At 39.5% G+C, this 23243-nt stretch overlaps 1 protein-coding gene and 2 long non-coding RNA genes across 4 annotated transcripts in view; 2 read left to right on the top strand and 1 right to left on the bottom strand.

The window, feature by feature from the left end:
* The first annotated feature begins 703 nt into the window (after positions 1-703).
* On the top strand, positions 704-13346 carry LOC311438168 (astacin-like metalloendopeptidase). Of its 2 annotated transcripts, XM_084522290.1 has the most exons (13): positions 704-1057; positions 1290-1314; positions 4498-4514; positions 5224-5248; positions 6214-6285; positions 7326-7460; positions 8097-8214; positions 9027-9205; positions 9332-9416; positions 10585-10712; positions 11571-11686; positions 12099-12324; positions 13124-13346. In XM_084522290.1, the coding sequence occupies exons 1-13, from the start codon at positions 968-970 to the stop codon at positions 13156-13158; spliced, it is 1251 nt and encodes a 416-aa protein (XP_084378416.1). In that variant the 5' UTR covers positions 704-967; the 3' UTR covers positions 13159-13346. The 2 variants fall into 2 exon arrangements, with proteins under 2 accessions (XP_084378416.1, XP_084378415.1); XM_084522289.1 differs by having other exon boundaries at positions 12099-13346.
* A 3400-nt stretch (positions 13347-16746) lies between these two features.
* Positions 16747-18601, bottom strand: LOC311437035. The gene is made up of 3 exons (XR_014693211.1): positions 18446-18601; positions 18076-18293; positions 16747-17853 (listed from the first exon to the last, which is right to left on the bottom strand). It is a non-coding gene; the product is annotated as an uncharacterized lncRNA (long non-coding RNA).
* A 1082-nt stretch (positions 18602-19683) lies between these two features.
* The window catches only part of LOC311438068, a 179533-nt gene continuing 175973 nt past the window's right edge, over positions 19684-23243 (top strand). The window contains exon 1 of the long non-coding RNA XR_014693910.1: positions 19684-19821. This is a non-coding gene — a long non-coding RNA (uncharacterized lncRNA). The remainder of the gene's footprint in view (positions 19822-23243) is intronic.

Genomic DNA, 23243 nt, shown 5'->3' with positions numbered 1-23243 from the left:
TTTAATTTCAGTTTCTTTCTCCTCACATGGAAAATGTACTCTGTCACAAAACAAGCATGCATTAGAGACCAGACAATTCCCCAGGTACAGCACTTTCAGCAAATATTTCAACAAGCAGCGCTTTGCTGCAATAAAGAGGTCATGACAAGATGTCACTGTGACAAAAGACTCAGGAGTTTACCTCCTACAAGCATTTCTTGACAGGTCTGCTCATTGCTTCCTACACCCTTTTCTGGAAGTGAGCTCCAGTAAGCAGTGGATCAGTGAATCACCCTCAAAATGTGAGAATGACAAGTGCTGCTTCTGCTGCTGTTGTCCTTCATCCCCTCTCTGACTGCTGGTCAGAAGCCTATCGGGCACCTGTAAGTGTCAGACTGACAGAAATTATGGAGTTCCTATAATATCAGGAAACAGTGGAAAAAACAGAAATTCTACTTGTAGATCTATAAGCTGAGAACATGAAGGAAAACTACTCAGGGAAGATATGGACATGACCACACTGAACAGGGATTTCTTACACGCTCCAAAGCAGCATAATACTGTCATGGCCTTCTGTGCTTCCTGTGACATAAAGAAAAAATCATCCACCATCAGAAATCTCCAGAAATACTCCAGAAAGCAATCCAGGGCTTCCCAGGTGGCACCAGTTAAACTGAACACTTAAGGAAAACTCCTCCAAGAAGCAGAGAAAGTGCATGGCAGCACAAGCACAAGGCTGATCCAGGTCCAGAGAGCAGTGTGAATGGCCATATGAAGACAAGGGATGCTATAGATCACCCTGACAGCAGTAGTGCAGCACTGGGAGATGCCTTGAGGCTAAATTGGCTCTTGAGGCTACAAAAGAAGCTTGCTTCCTGCCTGGATCCCCATTGGCTGGTGAAGATTTTTTGAGCCCTGGCAGAGCAGGCTCTACTGGTATATCTAGCAGCAGTGCTCCTGGAAGGGGAAGAGATAAGGACAAGCACTGATGGTCTGTCAGAACTGGAGAATGGATCTGAAAATGTTCCTAGTCTTCACCGCATTTCTGCTTCACACTACCCTGGGCTTCCCTATTCAGGTGAGAACAGCTCCATGCTGCCCCGCTCTTTCTTCTAATTGGCATTTTCTTCCTGGAGTGAAGCTGTGGAAACCCATTTTGATGATTTTCCCACAAGAAAAATGGTAGTAATATAGTGCTATATGAAGACAATCTATTACTTTAGCTCCTCTTTTTGACCTCGTTTTGATGCTATTGTTGCTGCATTTATGAGCTATGGAAAATTAACACCTTTTACCTATTGATTTTGCAGGACAACTCTGGAAACAGTACAGCAAGTAAGTAGGTTTTATATTGTATTTTAATTCTTGACCATGTATCAAATAAATTACGTAGCAGCAATCTTGAAGCCTGGGCATTAGCTGATGCAAATAATGTAGTTTCAGTAATACTTTGAGATGTGCAGTTTTTACTAGCTAGAAATGTAACTACAGACGTTATACTGCCAGAAACAAACATGCCACTACATTGTATGTATGAGGGACTTAGCAAGAGTATGTTTTTTTGTTTGCCTACTTACTAGGTTATGTATTTTGAAGAGAGTTATTATTACAAATTGCATGGCTTCCCAATGTCTTTATGGAATGAATAAAAAAATCTGAAGTAAGGGGAAATTAAGATTCAAAAGCAGAGTGCAAAGCAGAGCTTCTTCAGGGTAGAAAAAGCTAAGGCAGTCTGTCAAGATTTCAAGGATTCTAGCAGTGGTGACAAGATACAAGGGTCTGTCTGGGAGCAGCAGCAGCAGAACAAAAGATTTTAAGGAAGAAGCTCTATGCTGCTCATACTTAGTGAGGAACAGGGAAATAGAGGTAAGATCTGTACTATGGAGAGAACCCCGTGTTTTGTAGGTGCAGTTTTGTGCAGCGCAGTAGATCCTGAAACAAATGACAAGCTGATTTGTGATGCTGCCAGTGATGTAGCTACATACAGTTGTACAGCTGAAGAATGGGGCTGCCAAAGAGGCCTCGGGAAAGATGAACAAAAGCAGAGCTGCAGCAGTGAAAGCACCTGCATGTCATCAGCAGTGTATGTGTTGTGGTACACAAAATTGTTGAGCAATCAATTTTACTTATAGTATAGACAGATGAAAGGTCTGAGTCAGAGCAGACTCAAGAGCTGTGTGTCTGAGTGGCTCCTCCTGTAATCCTGGGCTGCACAATATTGAGAAGAAGCTTTGACTTCACTGTGTCACAACACAGAAAAAATGGAAATGGTGTCAGAAGGGTATAAAAGACAAATACACTTGAATTTCACCAGTGTGTGGTAAATATAGGTGATAACACATAAGACTAATTTGCTGCTGAGTGACAACTTTAGTGCACCTGAAAGTACTTTTATGTTTCCCAATTTGCTGTCGGGCTGAATGCAGATGTGCTTTCACACAGATGTGCGCTACATGCATGTACTTTCTGGGTGTGGTTTGTTAGGTTAATTCAGCTGTGCTTTGACAGGCTTGAAAAGTACATTCTAACATTGTATTTTGATACTTTTCCTTTAAACTGAGCATTAGGAAAAAGCTCAGCCACTTATTTGTGTCCTTACCTGCCTTGATGCAGCAATGAGAAAAAGGTACATCAGGTGTTGGAGAAAGCTTTGCATTGTGCTGAGATAGAAAATGAATAGTATGGGCTTAACAGAACAGCTTTTGTCATTTTGAAAAATAGAATGGGGTCATTGCAGATTTCCAGCAAATGTCAATGGAAATAAAACCTTAACTACAACAAGAAACTGCCAAGTCAGGGGTGACATGCTACAAAAGGAAGAGGCCTTAGAAAGAGTTGCTTGACATACTCAGAACAAGGCAGTGACTGATGAAAACTGAGCAATTCTTTTGAGATGTCATTTATGGCATGGAAGCAAAGGCATGCAAAATTAATGTTCAGTAAATTTGAAGCCAGTGGAGGGACATGCTTGTTGGAACTCAAAATGGCAGGGTTAATGGGCCAAACACATACAGTGAGTTTTAATTTACCATTGTTACTGCTTTTTGTGCCACCTTTCAGTATCTACAGTGCAGGGAAAACTTGAACTGCAACATTTTGAAATCTGTATCACACCAGATACTCATTTGATGAGGCACATAGCAGATGCCTTCTACAATGTCTCACTTGAGCTTTAAAAAGGGGTCCTGGGCTGTATGTGCCTAGGAATCTGGAGCCTAATTTCCACAGACTTTGACTAGTCAATTATTCTAATGCCTCTTGTGTGCATGAATTTTGAATTTGGTCAACCTACCTCAAAAATGCACTTTCCTGAATAAATTTTTAGATGCCATAGACCTCTCTGTTGCAGCTCCTGGGAAATGACTAAACTTTTGCATAATAAATAGAAGTTATCATAGTGGAGTTTCTTTAGCATGCAATTGAAGTAACAGTCTGAAAAGGCAGATTTAAGAATTTTTGGCTCAATCAAAGCAATTCTTCTGCAGGTTCTAGACCTACTCTGAATAGGAAGAAGTCCACCTACTTTTGGGCAGTAACCACTTAGGTCAATGGAAGCTGTGAAAAGGAAAGGTGCTGCAAGGTGTGACAGCTTGGCATCCTCCACATCTTCTGTTGAAAACACATGCTCAGAAAGTTAAGGATGGGCTTAGAGATATGAGAACTATTTGCATAAGTGTTGTCTGTGTTGGTGGTGGGTAGAAAATTAATAGTGGTTTTAAATTTTGACAAATACAGGTGTGATTATTAGCAACATGGAAGAGATTGCCAGAAAGGTGTGCGGCATATCCATCATACTTAAGAACAGGTCAAGCAAACTGTGTTCAGGAATAACATAGATAAAACTGCTTCTGCCTTAGGGAAAGCACACAAACTGGATGACCTTTGGAGGACCTTTCAATTTCTGTACTCTTATGATGCTATAACAATGAAGTTTCTCTTCAGAAATATATATATCAGATTTTCCCTTCTATGCTGGTATCTAGAAACTGACTTTTGGCAGAAATAAGAAGATGCTACACTAGAAAGTCATGTTAGGATAGTTACAAGCTGCTGTCAGGTGCATACTGAAGCCAAGATTATTTGCCTGGTGCTAAATTATAGCCTTCATCCCATTTTATAACTTTCCTCTTTGACACTGTGAAACCAGAGAGGATTGTTGAGCTGGTTAGCCTGCACCTGTTCCAGTGGAATCTGGGAACAAAACAGATTTTTGTCCCTAGTTTCCTTTGACATTTTTCACACTGACACTGAAAAATGCTTTGCTGATTCTTATACAGTTAATGACCAGGATTCTGTTCCTGAACATGGAACAGTTTCGTAGGTGTTTGTCTAAACCTCAATTGAATTTCTGTGCATATGCATCAGTTAGTGCACCCTCTTACCTCTCCAAGCAAAGGCACCTGCCAAAGGCATTGCCATGGGTGAGGAGACCTGTGCTATTGAGACCGGTGCTGTGAAGTTGCATTCAGAATCTAATTTGCTCCTTTTGCTTGTCTTTTTCTTCCTTGCTTTTTGCAGCAACAGAACCTACTCAGGTGAGGACAACTAAATCAGCTCCTTTGTTAACTTTGGGGTCCACCATTGACTTCAAGACTCATCTACTCATCCATATCCCCATCTGTGCAGGAAGTCTTTCCAGATCAACAATGTACCAGAGTGTGCAGTTTCCATCTGTATCTCATTTGTCGTTCCAAAATGCCCAAATATGGCCAAAATCCCAGGAAGCTTTTGCCTTCTTTGTGGTTATAGAGAAAATTCAAAACTGTTTTTTATTTCTACTAGGCAAAGGGAGTATGGCAATTTGTTTTGCTACTAACATGACCTCCACAGCTAGGTACCAGCCCCACAGTTCCCTACAAGCAGTAAATGCCATGGCCTTTCACCACTGTTGTGAGATGATACTGGGAGGATTTCATCAGAGATTTCATCAGCTTTGTACTCTACCATCAGGGACATGAATGAAGCTATGAAACTCGCTACATGCTTCAAATTGCATTTCCTGAATCTCCTATGCCAATTTGCTTTATGATATCCATACATACGAAAGTACATCAAAGAAAAATATCTACCACATGTGGTAGTATTTTTTTTACACATGGTACAGTAAATAAGACCTCAGGACTGCACTACTGAAAGATACACAAAACAGTAGCCCAAACACTTTTGATCCTTTGCATGTTAATTTGTTTCATATTTATGTTATACTGTTAATTGTGAGATAATACTTATGTTTCATCCTCCTAGGTTACTACAGAAGAAGAAATATATGGTATGTATTATTCTAAATTTAAGTGTTTGCTAGGATATACTGATTGTTAGCTACCCATTTACTCCAGAAAATAGCACATGATTAACACAAAATAATCTCTGGGAAGAAATTTTAAATGAATGTATTAACCATAATAATTTATGTAAAGTAGAGTCTCTTGGTTGTGGCCAATTGCCCAGCCTTGATAACAATCTCAGGTGTTAATTTTGCTAAAAATGGTTCTGCTTAGATAATATATTGACTTAAGTCACTTCTGAAGGTTAAAGGAAGCGCAGAAGCCATCTGCCTGTGCTGTTCATGGATGTCAAGACTCATAGCATGATGCTCAGATTCAGCTGATTTTACTTCTGTGAGGCTCAAAAGTCTCTGATGCTGGGCTTGTCTGGGGACCTCAGTCTCAATCATGGAATAGGAATTAAGTCCTGATTTCATTGGTTTCAAGGGTTTTTCAAGAAGAGTGTACCCAGCAGTAAGCAGCAGGAATGCTTTCCATCGAATTTTGCTCCTGATATGTTGAGGGATGAGTGTGATGTGTGCACGCAGAAGGAAAGCTGTGCTGTCTGAGCACACAGAGGGAGCCATGAAGACAAGGGGAATTGCCAGCTGGAATTGCCTGCTGTCCAAGCAGGACAAAACAGACTCAGAAGAGCTGAAGGACCATTCCTGAGAATGCAGTGACTAAAAAACAAAGGTAGAGAGAGAGAAAGATCAAAAAGGAATGGCTCTCGGGACTGGATTGATGCCAAAACAACCACTGCTGTTGGGCGGTTCACAAGATTGTGTCCCTGAGCAAATATCTACATGACTGAACACCATGCCAACACATAAATAGACTCCATGAGTTTGACTGCATGACTGTAATTTGGACCAGAGCAAAAAGAGTGCCTGGAAACTTATCAGATTAAAAATCAGGATTCATTTTTCCCTCGGGAATGACAAAGTGATTCTCTGTATTTTCTGCACAGAATCTCCATCACCTATAGAGACAGACTCTGAGGATGAAGTTATTTTTAACAGAATTCTGAAAGTTAACAAAGGTAATACCATCAAAGCCCTGCTTCTACTGGGTCTCTCTGATTGTTATTATTTTGGAGGGGGACTGGGGGGCTGGTGAGGGGGCAATGGGGGAGATACAGTATCTTACCACAATCTGTGCAAACATTTTTTCCTATCTTACTGATATAAATGTAAGAAACCCTCAGAAACTGGCCACAAATTCTTTGTGCAGTCTGATGAAGCCCTATGGTATCCTAAATCTATCTTGTCAATACTGAAGTTGATACCAGATGTAGACACAACTGAACTATGCAGGCAGCTTCTTCAGCTTTAGCTCTCAACATCTTGGTCCTTCTTTGGACATAAAAAGACAACTTGGTTATATGGTTGTTTTATTATTTAACTACCTTTCTGCTGAATGAAAGTAATACATGCATTCAGTCACCATATGGTTTTGTAGAACAGACTCCTAGATGGCCAGTTCCAGGCTTCCTGCTCTAGACTTACTGTTTCTTGATACTTCCAAAAATATTTGCCACTTTTTATCGGCTTCTCTTTCTTGTATTTTCTCCTTCGGCGAGGGGAAAATGTGGTCATTCATGAAGCTCTACTCCTGTCTGTAGAAACGGACAGCAAACACTTCTACAGTTTTCTAAGACAGAAACACTGTTTTTGATTTGTCCCTCTGTACTCTTGCCTTCCTGGGTTTCCTTACTTTCCTCCTGCCTTTGCCCAGCACCTTTCCAGAGCACTCACTCAGTGTGACAATGTGGTGAAGAAATAGTACCAAAGTACAGCATTCCTCTTACTGCTTGAACTGCTTTCAGACCTACCTTGTCTTGCCTGAAACCCTACCCAACTGAGCTGGTGCTTCTCACCTGTCACTTAGCTAAGGACACTTCAGGGAAAAGTAGGGAAGCAAATAATGTCCAATACCCCACTTCCAATGTTGACCAGGAGCAGAAGCTTAGGAAAATAAGCTTTCAGGAGGACACATAGAGTGACACTTTACCAAGTGTGCCCTAGACAGCTCCCAGCAGTCTATGGCTCAGGTACTTCCACCCTCTTTTTTTTGCCACAGACTGCTCTCGGTACTTGCAAGAAGGTGACATAGTCCCACAGAGGAGCCGCAGTGCCATCAACTGTCGCAATTGCTACTGGCCCCAGTCCAGCGATGGGATTGTTCGTATTCCCTATGTCTTGGATCCTACTTATGGTGGGTGTAAATTTCCATATATATATATATATATATATGAGTGGAATTTATCCAATAAGCTTCAGATAGAAACCTGCTTCCAGCGGCTACAGTGATGAAATCTATTCTAAGGGTTTATTTGTGCTATGCAAGCACAGATTAATTTTAAATACAAAGACACAAGCAGAAAAAAAAAGAGATCAAATTTCCTTGAGTAGTTTGCATCCATAATATTTTGTGTCTGGTCTCTTGAAGACAACAGTGATCACGTTCTCTGATAGTATCTGCCAGAATACCTGCCTTTATGCCTATTGTGGTGTGGTTTGAATGGCCTACTTTTCATTAGCAAAATAGCTTCCCATAGCTGCCTGCAAGTGCACAATCAGCAGCTAGAACAACAATCACCCCTATAATTTAAAACAAGTTGTTAAGAAAAAAGGGCTCCCACCTGAATCCATTTGGACGTGGATCTGGATAAAGAGAATCTCATGCCAGGCTGTAATATCTTAAATGAAATTAATTAATGAGCAAGAAGCAACAAAGAGACTAGGCTAATATTTGTGTCCCTCATTTACCCTGCTTTTGTGCACACATGAGATGTTAATGGCACCTGTTATTATTCTTTGTGACCCCCAAAATTAACCTTTTCTTCTCCAGAGGAGAGCCACATAAGAGGGATTCAGGAAGCTATGGCAGAATTCGAAACACTGACTTGTATTAATTTTGTGAAGCGCAAGACAGAACGTGACTACCTCAGCATTAAATCTGCTGATGGGTAAGTTCAAAGACAAATGAACAAGTTGTTTCTGTATTGCTTTTCAATTCTTCACTACCTTGTGTGACTTAGAGAGGAAAGAGATGTTGATTTGGAGAAGAAACTTTATGTTTTATCACAGTGCAAGGTATCCTGCAAGTGCAAGGACCCAGCATTTACTTCAGTGAGTCAGCAGAGAAACTGAAGTGACTCAGACCATAGAAAAACACCCTTAAGGTGGAGAACATGCCTTAGCTCATGTTTTCTGTGTGGTGTTTTATATATATACATATATGTATACATACATACATTATATACACGTATACATAATGCATACTTGAACACAACATATAACAAGCTACTGTAGTTCTTGCAAAGGCAAAATCAATTCCAATTTCTGAAATAAACGGTTCTCTGAATCAGACGTACAGTTGATTGTCAAGGTCAGAATTTGAGTCTGTGAGAGAATTGTTTAACATCTGCCAGCTTTTAAGTGCTATTCATCTTAGTTCCAGCTCTGATATAGGATTCAGTCATTCAGATTAAAAACGGTTATTTCTAGGGAGTTAAAATCCCTGCGTATAGAAGGTCACCATGCAGGAGCCTTTGTGCTAATGAAGGTCTTTCAGGAATCTTTAGTGATGACCATACTGACTGTTGTTTTGTACAACATAGTCAGTTTTGCCTTTCTGTAGACACTGACTATCCCAGTGGACAGGAAGTAATCATTTCATTCCCACAACACGTAAGTGAAACAAGATTCTCTGTAATGTCCCTTTGCCTGACAATAAAAATCCCATAAGTCCTCTGTTGGTGTTCAATGCCTCTCTCAGCTGCTGGTCCAACTATGGAAAAGTAGGAGGTGGACAGACTGTTTCTGTAATGAAAGGAGGATGCATGTGGAAAGGAATCATTCAGCATGAACTGGACCATGCCCTGGGATTTTTGCATGAACATTCTCGAAGTGACAGGGATAAATATGTAAAGATCATGTGGGAGTACATCAGCCCAGGTAAGTACTTTTGATTTCCTCAGTGTAGACAGTAGAGTAGATATGTCCTGCTGTTTCCAACTCCTCCGTGCTCCCTGAAGGGATTGGATAAGAAGCATACTCTAAGAACAGTATCTTATATTACAGCTGACAGACCAGACTTCAAGAAATTTGAAAACTCGAACAACCTGGGTCTTCCATATGACTATTCTTCAGTAATGCACTATGGCCCGTAAGTAGCAACGTGACATTGCTTTTGTTGGAACTCAAATCTCACATTAGAACTAACTTCTGTAAAAACTCTGTCCTACTACTAATGGGGAATAGCTTCCCTGTTTCCCCCTCTGAGAAAACCAGTGTAAGTCAGTTCAGATAAGCCATTCCCCATGATTAATTCACTATCCTTTAGCTTTCTTTAAGGAGTCACTCACAGCTGGGAACGTGGCAAAGGAGGGCATCTGCTTACTGCTGGACTTCCTAATCAAACTTATTTGAATAGCACTGTTAATCATAGCAACAAAGAAAGCAGCCTCAGAGTAGAGTTCCTCCTTTGCCATCTGAAGAAAAGGATTATATAGCCAAGAAGAGGTCTGCAAGCCATCAACCGCCAATAAGTGTGTTAGGGAGAGCTGTCTTTTTTCCTCTGTTACTCTAGCACCTAATATACTGGGGTTCTAGGCTAAAAATAGTTTTCTGAAGTGGTATTAACACTGCAGATCATTTAAACAGCAATCTAATTAGTGTTATTTGTTTAATATTATCAGTCTAAGATCATGGTGAAGTAAATCTGTGCACAAATGTAAATAAATTAATGCAGAGGCAGCCAAAGGTTGTTTTCTATTTTATTTTGTTTTTCTATTAGAAGAAAGGGCTGACTTGCCCCTCCAATAATTTCTTTATTAGCACCCTCTTGTGGGACTTTAGAACCTTAAACACCTTCATAATGTATGTGACAACAGTGCTTTTACTCCCCAGCCACCATGTCTAGGGCTTGGAGGTTTGCTTGATTTTTTTTCAAGGATGAGTTTGGGATTAAGATAGTTTGTTATCCCTGGGTTATTTCATATTTAATAAAATTTCAAAACAATAGCAAAGGTAACTGATGAGCTTGTTTTAAATTTAGCTCTCCAAACAGCATAGGTTGGTGGCCTTCTTGTATTATGTGGCAGCAAGCAAACATGGTTTGCAAGTTCCATTCTTCTTGCACAGGAGATTTCCCCATTCCTAGCTGCTGGAACAAGTGTCAAGAATTGGCCAGAAGAACAATCCACTTTTCAGATGGGATTTAGGAAACTTGCATACAATTGTTCTCCCTCTAAAGCGCGTAGATTGTGCCATTAAATCCTGAAAGAAGTAATTTTACTTCAATAACTTTTTTTTCTTTTTTTTTTTTTTTTCAGATACACATTCACTAATACCACTGGCAAAGCAACTATTGTACCAATCCCTGATGGAGCAGTACATATTGGACAGAGGCAGGGACTGAGCAACATGGACGTGGCCAAAATCAACAAGCTTTACAATTGCAGTAAGTGCCTCAAAGCCACCCTTTCCTCTGAGGATACTCAGCTCCTTGACAGAGGTGTTTGGGCAGTCTGCATTGGCAGCAGCTTCTCATCAAAGACTATGAGACTACTCTCCTAAATCTACAGTACCCATTATGGTCACTCCAGGAGAGAACGCAAAGGTGAAGCTGGAGGCATATTGTGATTAGTGAAATGTTATTTTTTGGCATATGTGGCTACTGTGGCAATGGCTTATCTGCATACCATGTCATATGCTTCACTGGAGTCATCAGGTTTGCTAGGGCTCAAGAGACAATGATAAACCCCACAAAAAGTCAGACATCTCTGTCCCTCATTGCAGTTTGTATTTAAGACCTGAGATGAACAAAAAAGAGTTGTTACGCTCTTTTGAACTGCAACTGTTTCATGATGTGCAGCTCTAGCCTAATAGTTTTCAAATGTTTAAATTGTCATTCTAAATGTGTATATATTTTCTACTCCTTAAATTTAACCTCTGCTTGAAGAAATTCTCTGATACAATCAGAGAAATTTATTCAAAGGTAAAAAACATGATGAATAAAGTATTATCCCTTGCACAGAGAAAAGCCCAAGTCTTCCTCCTAAACTTAGAATTTAGGTATTGCAGAGACACCATAATTTTCTGATTCTTCTCACACCACTTGACTTCCTTATATCAGTGGAAAACCATGTGACCAAATGCATTAAAATGAAACCTCTGACACTCTTTAGTGTACCAGTCCCCTGAAATGATGCTGCCTTATCAGAAAATCGAGACTTTTACATTCTGAAGAGATTACAGTTTTAAGTGAGTGGAAGTTTCTGTATGCCTGGTGCTGAACTAAACATTGTTTCTCCCTCAGGTCGCTGTAGCACTATTATCGATGCAGCATTTGGGTCACTGAAATCTGCCAACCATCCAAGAAATTACTCAGATAACACCAACTGTGTCTGGCTTATCCGTACCCGATCGAGAAAGGTAATCATGAGTTAATAATGGTATTGGAACATGGCTGGACTTATACCTTTCTTTGTTAAGCATTTTGCTCTTTATCTGCATAACAGTTGCCATATAACATCTTTTTCATGGGAGAGATTTCAAACTAGTCTGTACTTCTTCGTGTCCTTAAGACAGGTACAGGCCAAAACAACTGCAGAAATGTGGTTTTGAAAAACTCCAATAGTTTTGAAAAACTCTAAGCAGCCTGAACATGGGAGCATTCAATTAGAGGCCCATTAGATCTGAATCCTGCATCTTCAGGGGATGAGAGGCAAGGCAGGGCAAGCAGTACCAGTTTGGGCTTGGCTACAGCTTGGATTCTGTCTGGTTTAAAGGACACTCCATGAAAGAACTCTTATATGTGTTTGGCCTGGTTTTTCTTCCCTTCCAGATTTCCCTGCATTTCCGTGCCTTTGAGCTGCAGAAAACCAGAGGCTGTCAGGGTGATTATGTTAAAGTTTATGATGGATCCAGCAAGTCTTCTGCAGTTTTAATGGACAAAACCTGTGGATCAAAGATACCCACGGATGTAGTTGCTTCTAGCAATCTTATGCTCGTAGAGTTTGTCACAGACGGTGCTGGTACAGCTTCTGGTTTCCAAGCCACCTTTACTTCTGGTAGGTCTGAGAACAGGGAGAATGGTGGAGAAAGAAAAATAATCTATGTCAAGTCAACAAGTGTTCTACCTTCCTCTTCACATGTCTTTTGGAAAAACACTGTTGAGGAAATGGTATCTATGAGACCCATCACTTCCTGCCTTGCTTTTGATCTAATGGATCAGTCCTACACTAGTGCCATTTATTCATTCAGAAAGATGAGGACATGCTCAGGACAAACTGTCAGCCAGGTGATTCCCAGATTCCACAGTTTGCCTTGCCTTTCAGATACACACCATTCCAAAGCATGCACCATTAAGGGTATGATCAGTTTAAACCTACAGCTAGGGTTACTAGCACAATAGGATGAGAATAAATCATAATGCAGTATTTAAATATATTGCTCTTCTGAAAGAAAATATACAGTTTCTAGTCAAACAGTTCAGAGGGCAAGAAAGATTTGTGGTAAGCCAGGTCACCCAGCCCAATGGCAAGAAAAGAGGCAGTATTTCCGTGGTCAGGATCCATGAACATACTCACCTAAAACACATTCTTTTCAGTTCTGTTTAATTAATGACTAGTGTCACAAACATACAATTAAGTTACCACAGTAATGGTGACTCTGTATAGTATCTATTTCTGTCAATTGTAGCTATGGAAGGAAAGAAAAAGAGGAAAAATCATCATGCCACTTGTGTCATTGACTACAAAATGATCCCAGTTTTTGGATAAAATGTGATTTAACTTTTACATTCTTTAGAGATACTACTGTTTGTTCAGAGAGCTCTGAAAGCTAAACATTGTCTCATTTCACTTACAGTAAGGATCCAAAGAAAACCTAGCAGCCACAACTGACTTAATGGAGAAGAATCTATTCTGTGAATATTGAAATTATGCATTTCCAACTTTGCTCCTATCTTGGCTTGGATCAGTATGAAATTTAATTCTATTAAGAATCGAAGTCTTCACCTTCCTGAGAAAGTTTATTCCCCAAGCCATACAAATGTATGAATTCTATACATCTGGTATACTCCCCCTTTCATCTGCACAGTTAAGTTATTACCTCCTTCTATTTAACAATTTAATAAAAAGCTTCATAAAAAAAAAGTTTCCATTTCTATTTTCCAGCAGTCCCTTCCAGCCTCACACAATATCAATGTTGTCTTACTTCTTAGCACCCTTCATTCAGCCAGAGGTATCTCTTAAGAGTATCATAAAGATGTTATCATAGGTTTAAACATGCTGAAGAGACCAGCTGTAACTTTACAAATTCGCTTTCTATTCTCCACGGTCTTCAGCATGAAAGAATGTCCTAGAAACAGCCTCTTTTCCTAGCCTAACATTCTAGCTTCCAAAAATGACATCTCTCTTAAGTGATCCCATTACATCCTTAAATCACAAGAAAGACAGATATGACAAAATTGTTGCCATAAAATATCAATACGCCCTATTGCAGTGTTCCTTGTACAGTTCTGGTAGGCAGGGACCACCTAAGGGTGCTTTTTAATCCCGAAGCCGTTTTTACTCCACAGACACAGTTAAGCCTGTGGCAGGATAAGAGCTGAACTACATAATGCTGCCAGAGTTCATGCACTTCTTCAGTTCAGGGAACAAATCTTTTGTGAGACAAGAAACTAAACTTTCCTGTTCTGATCTCTCAAAGAGAGAGCTGTAAGATTGGCAGAGCCCCTGGGAAGCTCATTTCTTAGTCATTGTAGGTAATGACACTTTGTTTTTTCTAACAGATCTGAGAGCAAAATAGGCCAATATTTTACTCCTGTAGAGATAGTTAAACATATGAGCAACCTTAGCATATAACACTTACATGTGCAGGTCTGAAAAAAGGCAAATGCTTTTCCTGTTCTTATTCTGTAATGCTAGGAACCTTGGAACTTTTGTACAGAAATAGAATTCTAGAAAAGAACAGTGGGAAATTAACTTGAACTACAAGTAAGGTTTATACAGCAAGTTATTGATTTATTTTCTTTTGTTAAAGGAGGAACCAAAGAGAATGCATTTACAAGAGTTTGCTCAAAGCTTGCTCTGTGTTTATATTTGATGAAGGATTGGCCACTTCTTTAAAGTTAGAGAAACCTTAACCCCATTGAAGATTGATTCCTCATCCACAGTGACAAATGGCTGTGCAAATGCCTCTGAAGACAGAAATTTTGAGTCTGCTTTAAAACAGACATTTCTTTAGTTCTTAAGACATTGGAACATAGGTTCAGCTTCTAGTTATTCTACTTGTACTTCTTAGCACTTACGTGTTGCTATCAGTACATCATATAAGAAGTAGTCTTTCTGGAATATTGTTAAAAATGCAGTTCTAGAGAAAAATATTTGACTGCTGTGACTCCCGAGCCCCTACAAAACAAAGTGGAGGAAACAATACCACAAAGCAAGAATTTACTGGTGGTTTGGTGAGGACCAATTTTGTTATTTCTGATATAAGTAATAAGGGCTGGTTCTTGTATGGAAATACAAAATGAAAAACAAACAAAAACCATTGATCTGTATGGAACACTTAAGATACACAATTTTCATGTATTTCAGTCAGGAGTGCACCTTCTAAAAGCAGAGGTCTCTCAGTTCTCTGTCAACATATTTTTCAGACTATACTTAAATGCCTTTTCAGTCTTGTATTTCTCTTCTGAGATTTCTGCATGGGCCTCCATCATAATGATATTTTATTAGTATTATTATTTTTATAGTGACATCCCCATAGATACCTTTATACACAGCTTTACAGATTCTTTTTTTTTTTTTTTTTCCGTGGCTTAAACAGGATCTGGCACCAAACTTCTGAAAAATGAATGCCAGAAAAGACAATGTCTGCTTAAAGAAACCCTAGTACATGAAGGAGTTTGGAGAGTTTCCAAGGAAAAGTGCCCATTTACTGGCTTATTAGCTTTTATGAAAGCTTCATGGAGCAAAATCTCTTTCTTTTGTCAGGAATGACAGACTTCGATGAGCATGGACATTTGCAACTTGCAAGCAGGTAGTGTGCTATTTACCCCTCAAGATTTTATGGCAGTGGAATTTCAATGGTTTTCAAAGAGCTTTGGCATGTAGGTGGAGATACTCACAAGGAAGCACAGCTGTGTTCATAAGGCCTGCGCCATGATATGCTGCCTGCATTTTTATTTATTTATTTTTTGACAAATTATAACTTTTGCAAGTTGACATTTGCAGGGTCAGGTTCAGAATACTTGTCCTACCCCAACCTGTTGGCAGAAGCCATCTTGTTCAGAAGGATCATATCTCCACCTCTGACCATATAGCACTAGAGACACTGTGTGGCTCCCCTGAAGGTTTCTAGTTTTGGGGTTGTGCCACAGAGGGAGAAGCTGAGGTTTGTTTCAATGCTGGTCATTTGATCCAAGCTAATTTGGGCATATGCAAACCTTCACATATGCAAAGCCCCACAGGGATGGAACAGAATATCTCTTTTAGGACACCAGCTCTTCTTCCAAACTACATCCATAGCAATCCAGCCAGGCCAGTCCTTGCGGAGAGATTCTTAACAGAAATACAAAGATTGGCAGGAATGTTGTAGGGATGGACGTGTGCACGTGTGAGAAAGCACTGAAAGAAGCAGCAGAACAAGGGTTACAAGAACATCCTGTATTGATAACAAGGGACACCATTCCCATGACACTGCTCCCACGACACTGCACCCAGGAGGATCGTAGAGGAATGCGTTTTTTCTGGCATGACCACAGGGCCTACGCTCCGTTCAGGTAACAGCACAGACGATTTGTCAGTGGAAGATCTCACGCCTTCCTGCCAGCAAGCTTACAGCAACCTAACGTGCCATTCCTTTTCCTGTTACCCCAGCAGGAAAACAGACATATCCTGCCAGCAGCAACAAACGGGCTGCCCAAACACCAGGGACTTCTGTGGGAAGGCACAGGGCTGCAAATCCCTTGTCTGTTTCAGTGGTGTTTTCCTTCGTGATTCAAATTCCTCTTCACAAAGCCCCACACAGATATGGGACAAATAGACTGTCACGTTCAGTTCCAGGCCTTCCACACTGGGGTCTTTGTGTGCAGTCCTCAGGCACACGCAGGATGCCCGTACTGTGAAGCACCCTGCCACACCGCCCATGCTGGCAGTGACAATGCAGCATGTTGGATCCCGTACCTACAACTTCTGCTCCTTTCTGTCCTGGAGCTTCTTCCCCATTCCCCTGCATGTCTTCATTCCCCATATCCCTCCCACTGAGCTCACGGAAGAATCTTCATAGAATGAGGAGATGCAGAAAGGGAAAACAGATATTGCCTGAATTGGCCTGTTTTATATCTGTTTCTGGAAAACAGCAAAGCCAGTATCTGAAAGAATACTCATTTCCTGTTTTTTTTTTTTTTTTTTTTGTTTGTTTGTTTGTTTGTTTAATTTTAATTATCATGTTTTCTTTGCTTTTACTTAAAGAAATCCCAAACATTTTATTCCATTTATTCCTATTTAATTCCAGCTTTGATAACATGAGACAAACGCATTTAATTTGGCATATTGTATTGCACATTATATTTTAGCCATAATTTTTCAGTGACTATTGTTTCTGAACTCTCAGACAGTAAGGAAGTTCATCTGTATGTTTAGCATATAGAAACAATGACAACCAGCACTGCGTGGCCAAGAAGTGCTCCAATCCATGAATTACAGATGAAAAGCATTATACTATGGTACACTTCATATTTATAAATAACTTCTTGGAGCAAGCATGGGGAAAAAAACCAACACATACATTTTAAAGTTACTAGTCTATTTTAATTATTATTATATGTTATCATATATTCTATTTACTACTGTATAATTACAGTACCTTGACTAAACTGTGGCCCAATATTCAATAGGCAATTCCAGTGAAACGGACAATGACAGTAAGAATTCTTTTCCTTCAAAAGGGTTTAAAAAAATAAAATTGTTTTAGAGAACTTTTTTCTTTTTTAATAACTTCAGAATTTGGCTTTCTGGGTATTAGCAGACCAACAGATAAAATGTAAAATCCATTTTCTGTCTTTTATGGGGGTTTGCAGACATAATAAAAGGAATATGGAGTAACGCATGTACTTAAGATGTCACCTTGAACTGTAAAATTGTACAAAGTGTTACTTATATAGAGACACTAATACTACATAAATAGCTGCTTTCATAAAAAGATACAAGTAAAAATTAACCAACTATAGACATGCAAATCAATATGCAAACAAGACTTCCAAACTGAAGACCACTTTTACAAGTAAAACTGAAGAAAAAAAAATCCATTCAGTTGGGTGTTAGCATGGATGTAAAAACAGTCACTGTCTTCTTCACCCTTTTCATTCACACCAGACTGACAGTATACTGGACATCACTTGTTTTCCTGCAGGTTTCTGTCCTCTGCAACTGATGCACTTTTCTCAGTAGCAAGCTGGTTTTTCTAACTGTTGCTCCTGCGCTGGTGTAGTTGACAGCTTCACTTTCCATCGCACACTATGTTTACAAGGTAAAATCCATCTTGAGATCAATGTAATTTCACTTCTGACTCAAGTTTCTGATTCATATTTGCTGTAACATTAACCACATGGTAACCAATTTTAACCCTGTGCCTAAATGAGTCATATTGAAAACTACATAGTTGTATGAAAACATTAACTGATGGCTTTTAAGCAGATTTAATTCATTTTCCTAATATTTATCTCAGCCTTACAGTGCTGCTGACAGAAGGTCTTCACAGTCTCTCAGGGCTCCCCCTGACTCTGAGGTCACTTCTGGTGTTTCTGAACCTACCTTCACACACTGCCCTTACATCATTCTTCCCTCATCAGTCCTAACCCAAAATCTTCCAGTCTTAAGCCAAATCTTGCAGCCCATTTCATGCTCCTGTTTTAATTCTCTCCAGGCATCTCGCACACCAATCACTCCGGACTTCTTCACCCCAGCCCCCTTTCCCACAGATGTCCGTCAGCAAGATCAAAAGGAGACGAAAAACAAAACAACACAAAACCCTGCAAACCAACCCAAAACAGACGGATTTTAGGTGCCGCTGTCCCACCATCGTTTCCTCTCACAGCGAGAAGCTGCGCGCCCGCCCTCCCCTCACACGCAGCATCGCTGTGGGCTGCTGCCCGCCTCAGGCAAGGCAGCGCCTCTCACACACCTGGGACAACCGGGTTGGAAATGAACCCGTTTGGTTAGAAATGAACCCATTTGGTTGGAAATGAACCCGTTTGGTTGGAAATGAACCCGTTTGGTTGGAAATGAACCCGTTTGGTTGGAAATAACGAGCCCGCGGCTGCCCCGCGCCGACCGTTAACGGCCAGCACAGCGGCACGCGCTCGGGGGCGGCTGTCCGTTAAATCCCCCTCCTCGCCCAGCGCCATTTTGGAGAAGCGGCTGCCGCTAGGGGCAGTAGAGAGGGCGTCAGCAGGGCTTGCAGGTTGAGGGAGAGAAGTTGTGAGGTAAAATGAAGAGGGTTTTTGTTTGTTTTTTTGCTTAAATTCATTTATTGCTTCAGTGAGGGCTTCAGTGTAAGAGTCAGGATCTTGTTCTGGTCATTAACGCCTCCCCCAGCTCGCTTTCCTAATGCATGCTTCAGTGTGGACCATTTCTTCTCCAAGTACATCAGTTTTGCACCTATTAGAGCTTCTATAATCCAAGAGGTAGAAAGGGCAGTAGCAAGTGAGAAGTTTTCAAACTGCCTTGGAAATGGAAGCTGAAAAGTACTGGTTAGTCCCATAGAAACAACACCGCGCTTGTCTTGCAGGAAACGTCCTGACAATGTTTCCATTTATATCAAACATACAAGTGAAATGTTGATACTCCCATGCAACTTTTTGTTATTCTTGCTAATTTAGTCAATAATCACAAAATAAGAGGCCATTTCTGATGGATAATTTATTCAGTCCTCTTTTTTCTTCTTTTCAGAAAATGCTCAGAAAATTTTCACTACTTTTTTTTTTTTTTTTTTTTTTTTTTTTTTTTGTCTGAGTTTGTGAATTTATGTGGAAAATATTTTCCCTGAATGAATATTTTATGAGCAACTTGTTGTGGATATTCATTATTCAAATTTTAGCATTAATTCAGGGTTGGTTAGGCGCCTAAGTAGTATGGTTTCTGCATCACAACTGAGTGACTTGTGCAGCTTACCCACACATTTTCCATTTAAAGTGTGAATAATCACATTCAAACATGTATTTTGGACTATTTATGCTTTCACGTTTAAGTTTATTTTTGCAAGTTTATGTAAAGCTACATTAAAAAAAAAATCTAAAATATTAGAGGATTTTTTTTTTGCATTGCTTACTGATTACTTAAAATTTTTCCATTGCTTACTACTTTCCGTTGCTTACTAATTACTTTTTGCTGCCCTAGATTTTCCCTGCAGTTTCAGCAGTTTCAGAGGAGTAAAGCCTTCTTTCACTTCATCTTGAGAAGTTCCTACGTTCTGAGAAACGTTTGTCACAGTACACTGCAGAGGGATCTCCAGTGAACTCTGTTTATCCAGTGAAGCCCTGTGGGATACTTTGATGAAAGGTATCTCAAGATGTCATTTTTTTTTTTCATATTTATTCTAAAATGGCATTCATCTCTCTTAAACCTAGGAATATATTGATTAAAATGAGGCATTTATGTACGTATTTATTTATATGTTGAATAGAAAAATTTTTTCAAATTTGTAGATCTTCAGTTTCATTTAAAGTCAGTAACAGACATACTTAATGCTTACTGAAATAAATGGCTATTCACATGGTGATATTTAAGCATTTAGCTCTAGCATGACTGTGCCTTTTTATTCCGTAGCTATAATTTCTAGATATCCTTCATTACAAGGAGTGCAAAGCAAATCTGGTAATATTGACCACGTGCAGAAGCTGTATTATTTACAACAATTTTCATAGTTTTGTAATAAGCTTCAGTTAAATCCACAGATTGCTAGTGTCTGAAAAAAACATTTGCTTTTGGTGGTTATAGGTGACAAATGCAGAATATCAGGGAAGGTTTTTCACAGAAGTTACAGCAGAGCAATGCTGTGTAGGGATAAACATCTTGCTTCCTAGGTAATTAAATTCCTCATTGCTGGGCAGCACTGATAGTTTAATCTGTCTTGGTGCAATTAAGAACCCTATGTCTTCAGTGTAGGAATCAGATATTAGCAAGGACTTGGAGTTGTCATGGTGGGGGAGAATCACTAGAGAAAGCAGAAGAAAGAATTTGGGGTAACTCAGTTGCTGTGGGGATGGCAGAGCACTAGCACAAGTTGCTCAAAGAGGTTGTGGAGTCTCCCTGCTTGGAGATGTTCAAAAATAATCTGGACACGGTCCTGGGCAACTGGCTCTAATTGATCTTGCTTGAGCAGGGTGTTGGACCAGATGGCCTTTGGAGGTCCCTGCCAACCTCAGCCATTCCATGGTTCTGTGGCTGCAGGGGAAGGAACGGCATGCTTGAAGTAGGGAAAGAATCTGTAGTTGTACTTTAAACAGGAGATTATAGTGAAAGCATAACTAGGGGAGAAAGAAAGAAAGTTTAGGAGCTAAGGAAAGGCCTAAAGTATTTCAGGATACAGAGTAGTGTTCAGGAACTGAAAAATAATTTTCGTCCTGTAAAATATGGTTTGGAGTTATTGATTACCTCACATCTGAATTTTTGTCAGCAAAAGCATCAGAGAGTATTATCAGTGTCATTGTACAGTAGTCGAACGCTTTTTTTTTAATCCCTGATCAAGATCACTTCTTCCTCTGACATAGCCAATTGACATATTCACTGTCTCATCTTGTCATTCAGGGAGATTATGTCATTTTGATGAAAGAGCCATTTATGAATCTCACATACCTACAGGACAGCAGAGCATATTGCCAAGCTGTTTTTGTCTCCATACAGATGCATTATTTCACTTCTTTCAGTTGGCTTATTATTTATTTAATGACTGCAGGAGTAATTTTTCTCTGTAATGTGTTCTGTATGTAAGGTAGTTGTGTATTTGTCTCCTGGATGTTTAGAAATATACTAGTTGTTTCCTGATGAGATCTACCTCTTCCTTTATTGGAGGTGGAACTATTCCTACTGAAGGGGTGCCATAATGTCTTCTGGGAGGAAGAGCAGCTGTCTCAAGCTCAACTTGGGCAAAACTGAAGTGGTACTGTCCAAAATACTTGTTTTCTTCAGGAAACATTTTTCTTCCCAATTACTCCAAAAGCCCAGGCACTGAGCATTATCTCATGCAACAGACAGCTTTAAAGGGCAGTAAGAGACATGGGGAAGAGGTACACAAGGAAGCACAGTCACTATCGTTTGTATCTCAGATATTGTCTCCTCTGCCAGAACACTGGTATATTGACTGAATCACAGAGTTGATCACAAATCTGCCATGGACCTCCAGAAAATGAGTTACGGAAGCCACCAAAGCAAGTTATGCTCTCATAGACAGAGCTTTTTCTTTGTGAGGATATTCATAGCCCTTTTATGAAGATATTTGACTGGCTAGTTTTATTTGGTAGATATGGAATGATATGGCAGAAGTTTTTACTGACATTTTTGATGGTTAGAATTTTCAGTATGAGTCACTCTATGACACCCCCCACACAATCATTTCCAAACAGCTTCTCCTCAGATGTTTGTCAAATTCCCTGACCAAGTCTTATGCTCTTTATAGGAGCATTATGAGGAATTTCAAGCAATAGTCTATAAAGAACTGACATCCAAGAACTGATTCTTCTGATACTAGAGATTAATCCATAATGCATGCTGCATCTGTAACCCATTTATAGAGCAGTGGACGTCTCTTTTTATTGTAGATTTATGCAACATTGGTCCAGTTCATTGTTTTCTAGGGCTGATTCAAATTTTTTTTTTATTTTGCATTTCACAGTTTTAGATACTTTGCTGCTTTTAAGGATTTATGCCACAACATGCTAGTTTCCAGAATTTGATTTTTTTTTTGATGCACATCTATGATGACATTTTTATAATTTGATTTTTATGCATATCAGACATTCCCTGGCTTTTTGTTTCTCCATGTGCAAGAAACACAAAGAGAAATGAGTTTCCTGGGTCATTTTGTCTAGATACAATCTCGTCTGAACACTTGATGTCATTGGGCAGTTTGGGTTTGCTATCTGGGAGAGCAATTCTCACATTTCTCCAGGGGATGAGAAGATACTCCTTACATTACCATCAGTCGCTGTATGAGAAGCAAACAGATGTCAGAAGGAGAAACTGATAGCTGAATTAGCGCATCATATTTATGGTTATGCTGTTGGAAATGGTATATGCCATCTGATGAATGAAGACCAACTATATAGTAAGGTAAATCTACAAAAGAAAGCAACTAAAACATAAGGAGGTATTGTGTAGAATCATAGAATATCCTGAGTTGGAAGTGACCCACAAGGATCAATTACTTAATTAGTTATGTTAAACCTCTTAACTCTACCACTTCTTTTTTCAGTATCATGTACTCTAGAAAAAGCTCTGCAGTTTTGTTGTTTTTTTGTTTGTTCGTTTGTTTGCTTTTTCCTGATAAGGTTTCCATTGGCTGAACGGATTATAAATCAAGAAAAACTTATTGTGATTAAAATAAAAAAATGCAAAGGGCTTCAAGTAGCAGAAGCAGTACAAACAGTGAAAGGAGAATCTTAAAAGTGAGAATGAGAATGACACATTCTACTTACTTCTTTTCATCTGAATTGTATAACTTTCCTTGTGGTTTTGTATATAGAATACCAGTCTGTCTGGTAGAAATACATCTTCTGTTTTAGTAACTGATGTAATATTAAAGGAATGACACTCCAAGAAATCAGTATTTTACAAAGTTTAAAACAGATCTTGTTTCCACTGCTTACAGCTTAGATTCCTATCGTTTTAACCAAAATACATGTAGGGTGTTTTACAGTGTTTACTGCCAGTTACTCTTTTTTAAATGACAACTCATGCAGTTATGGATGCATGGCATGATCTGT

This window comes from Aythya ferina (genome assembly GCF_964211825.1).
Source record: "Aythya ferina genome assembly, chromosome: 5".
Classification (NCBI taxonomy): Eukaryota; Metazoa; Chordata; class Aves; order Anseriformes; family Anatidae; genus Aythya; species Aythya ferina.
Note: the sequence above shows the minus strand (reverse complement) of the source record. Positions and strands in the feature narration are given on the sequence as shown.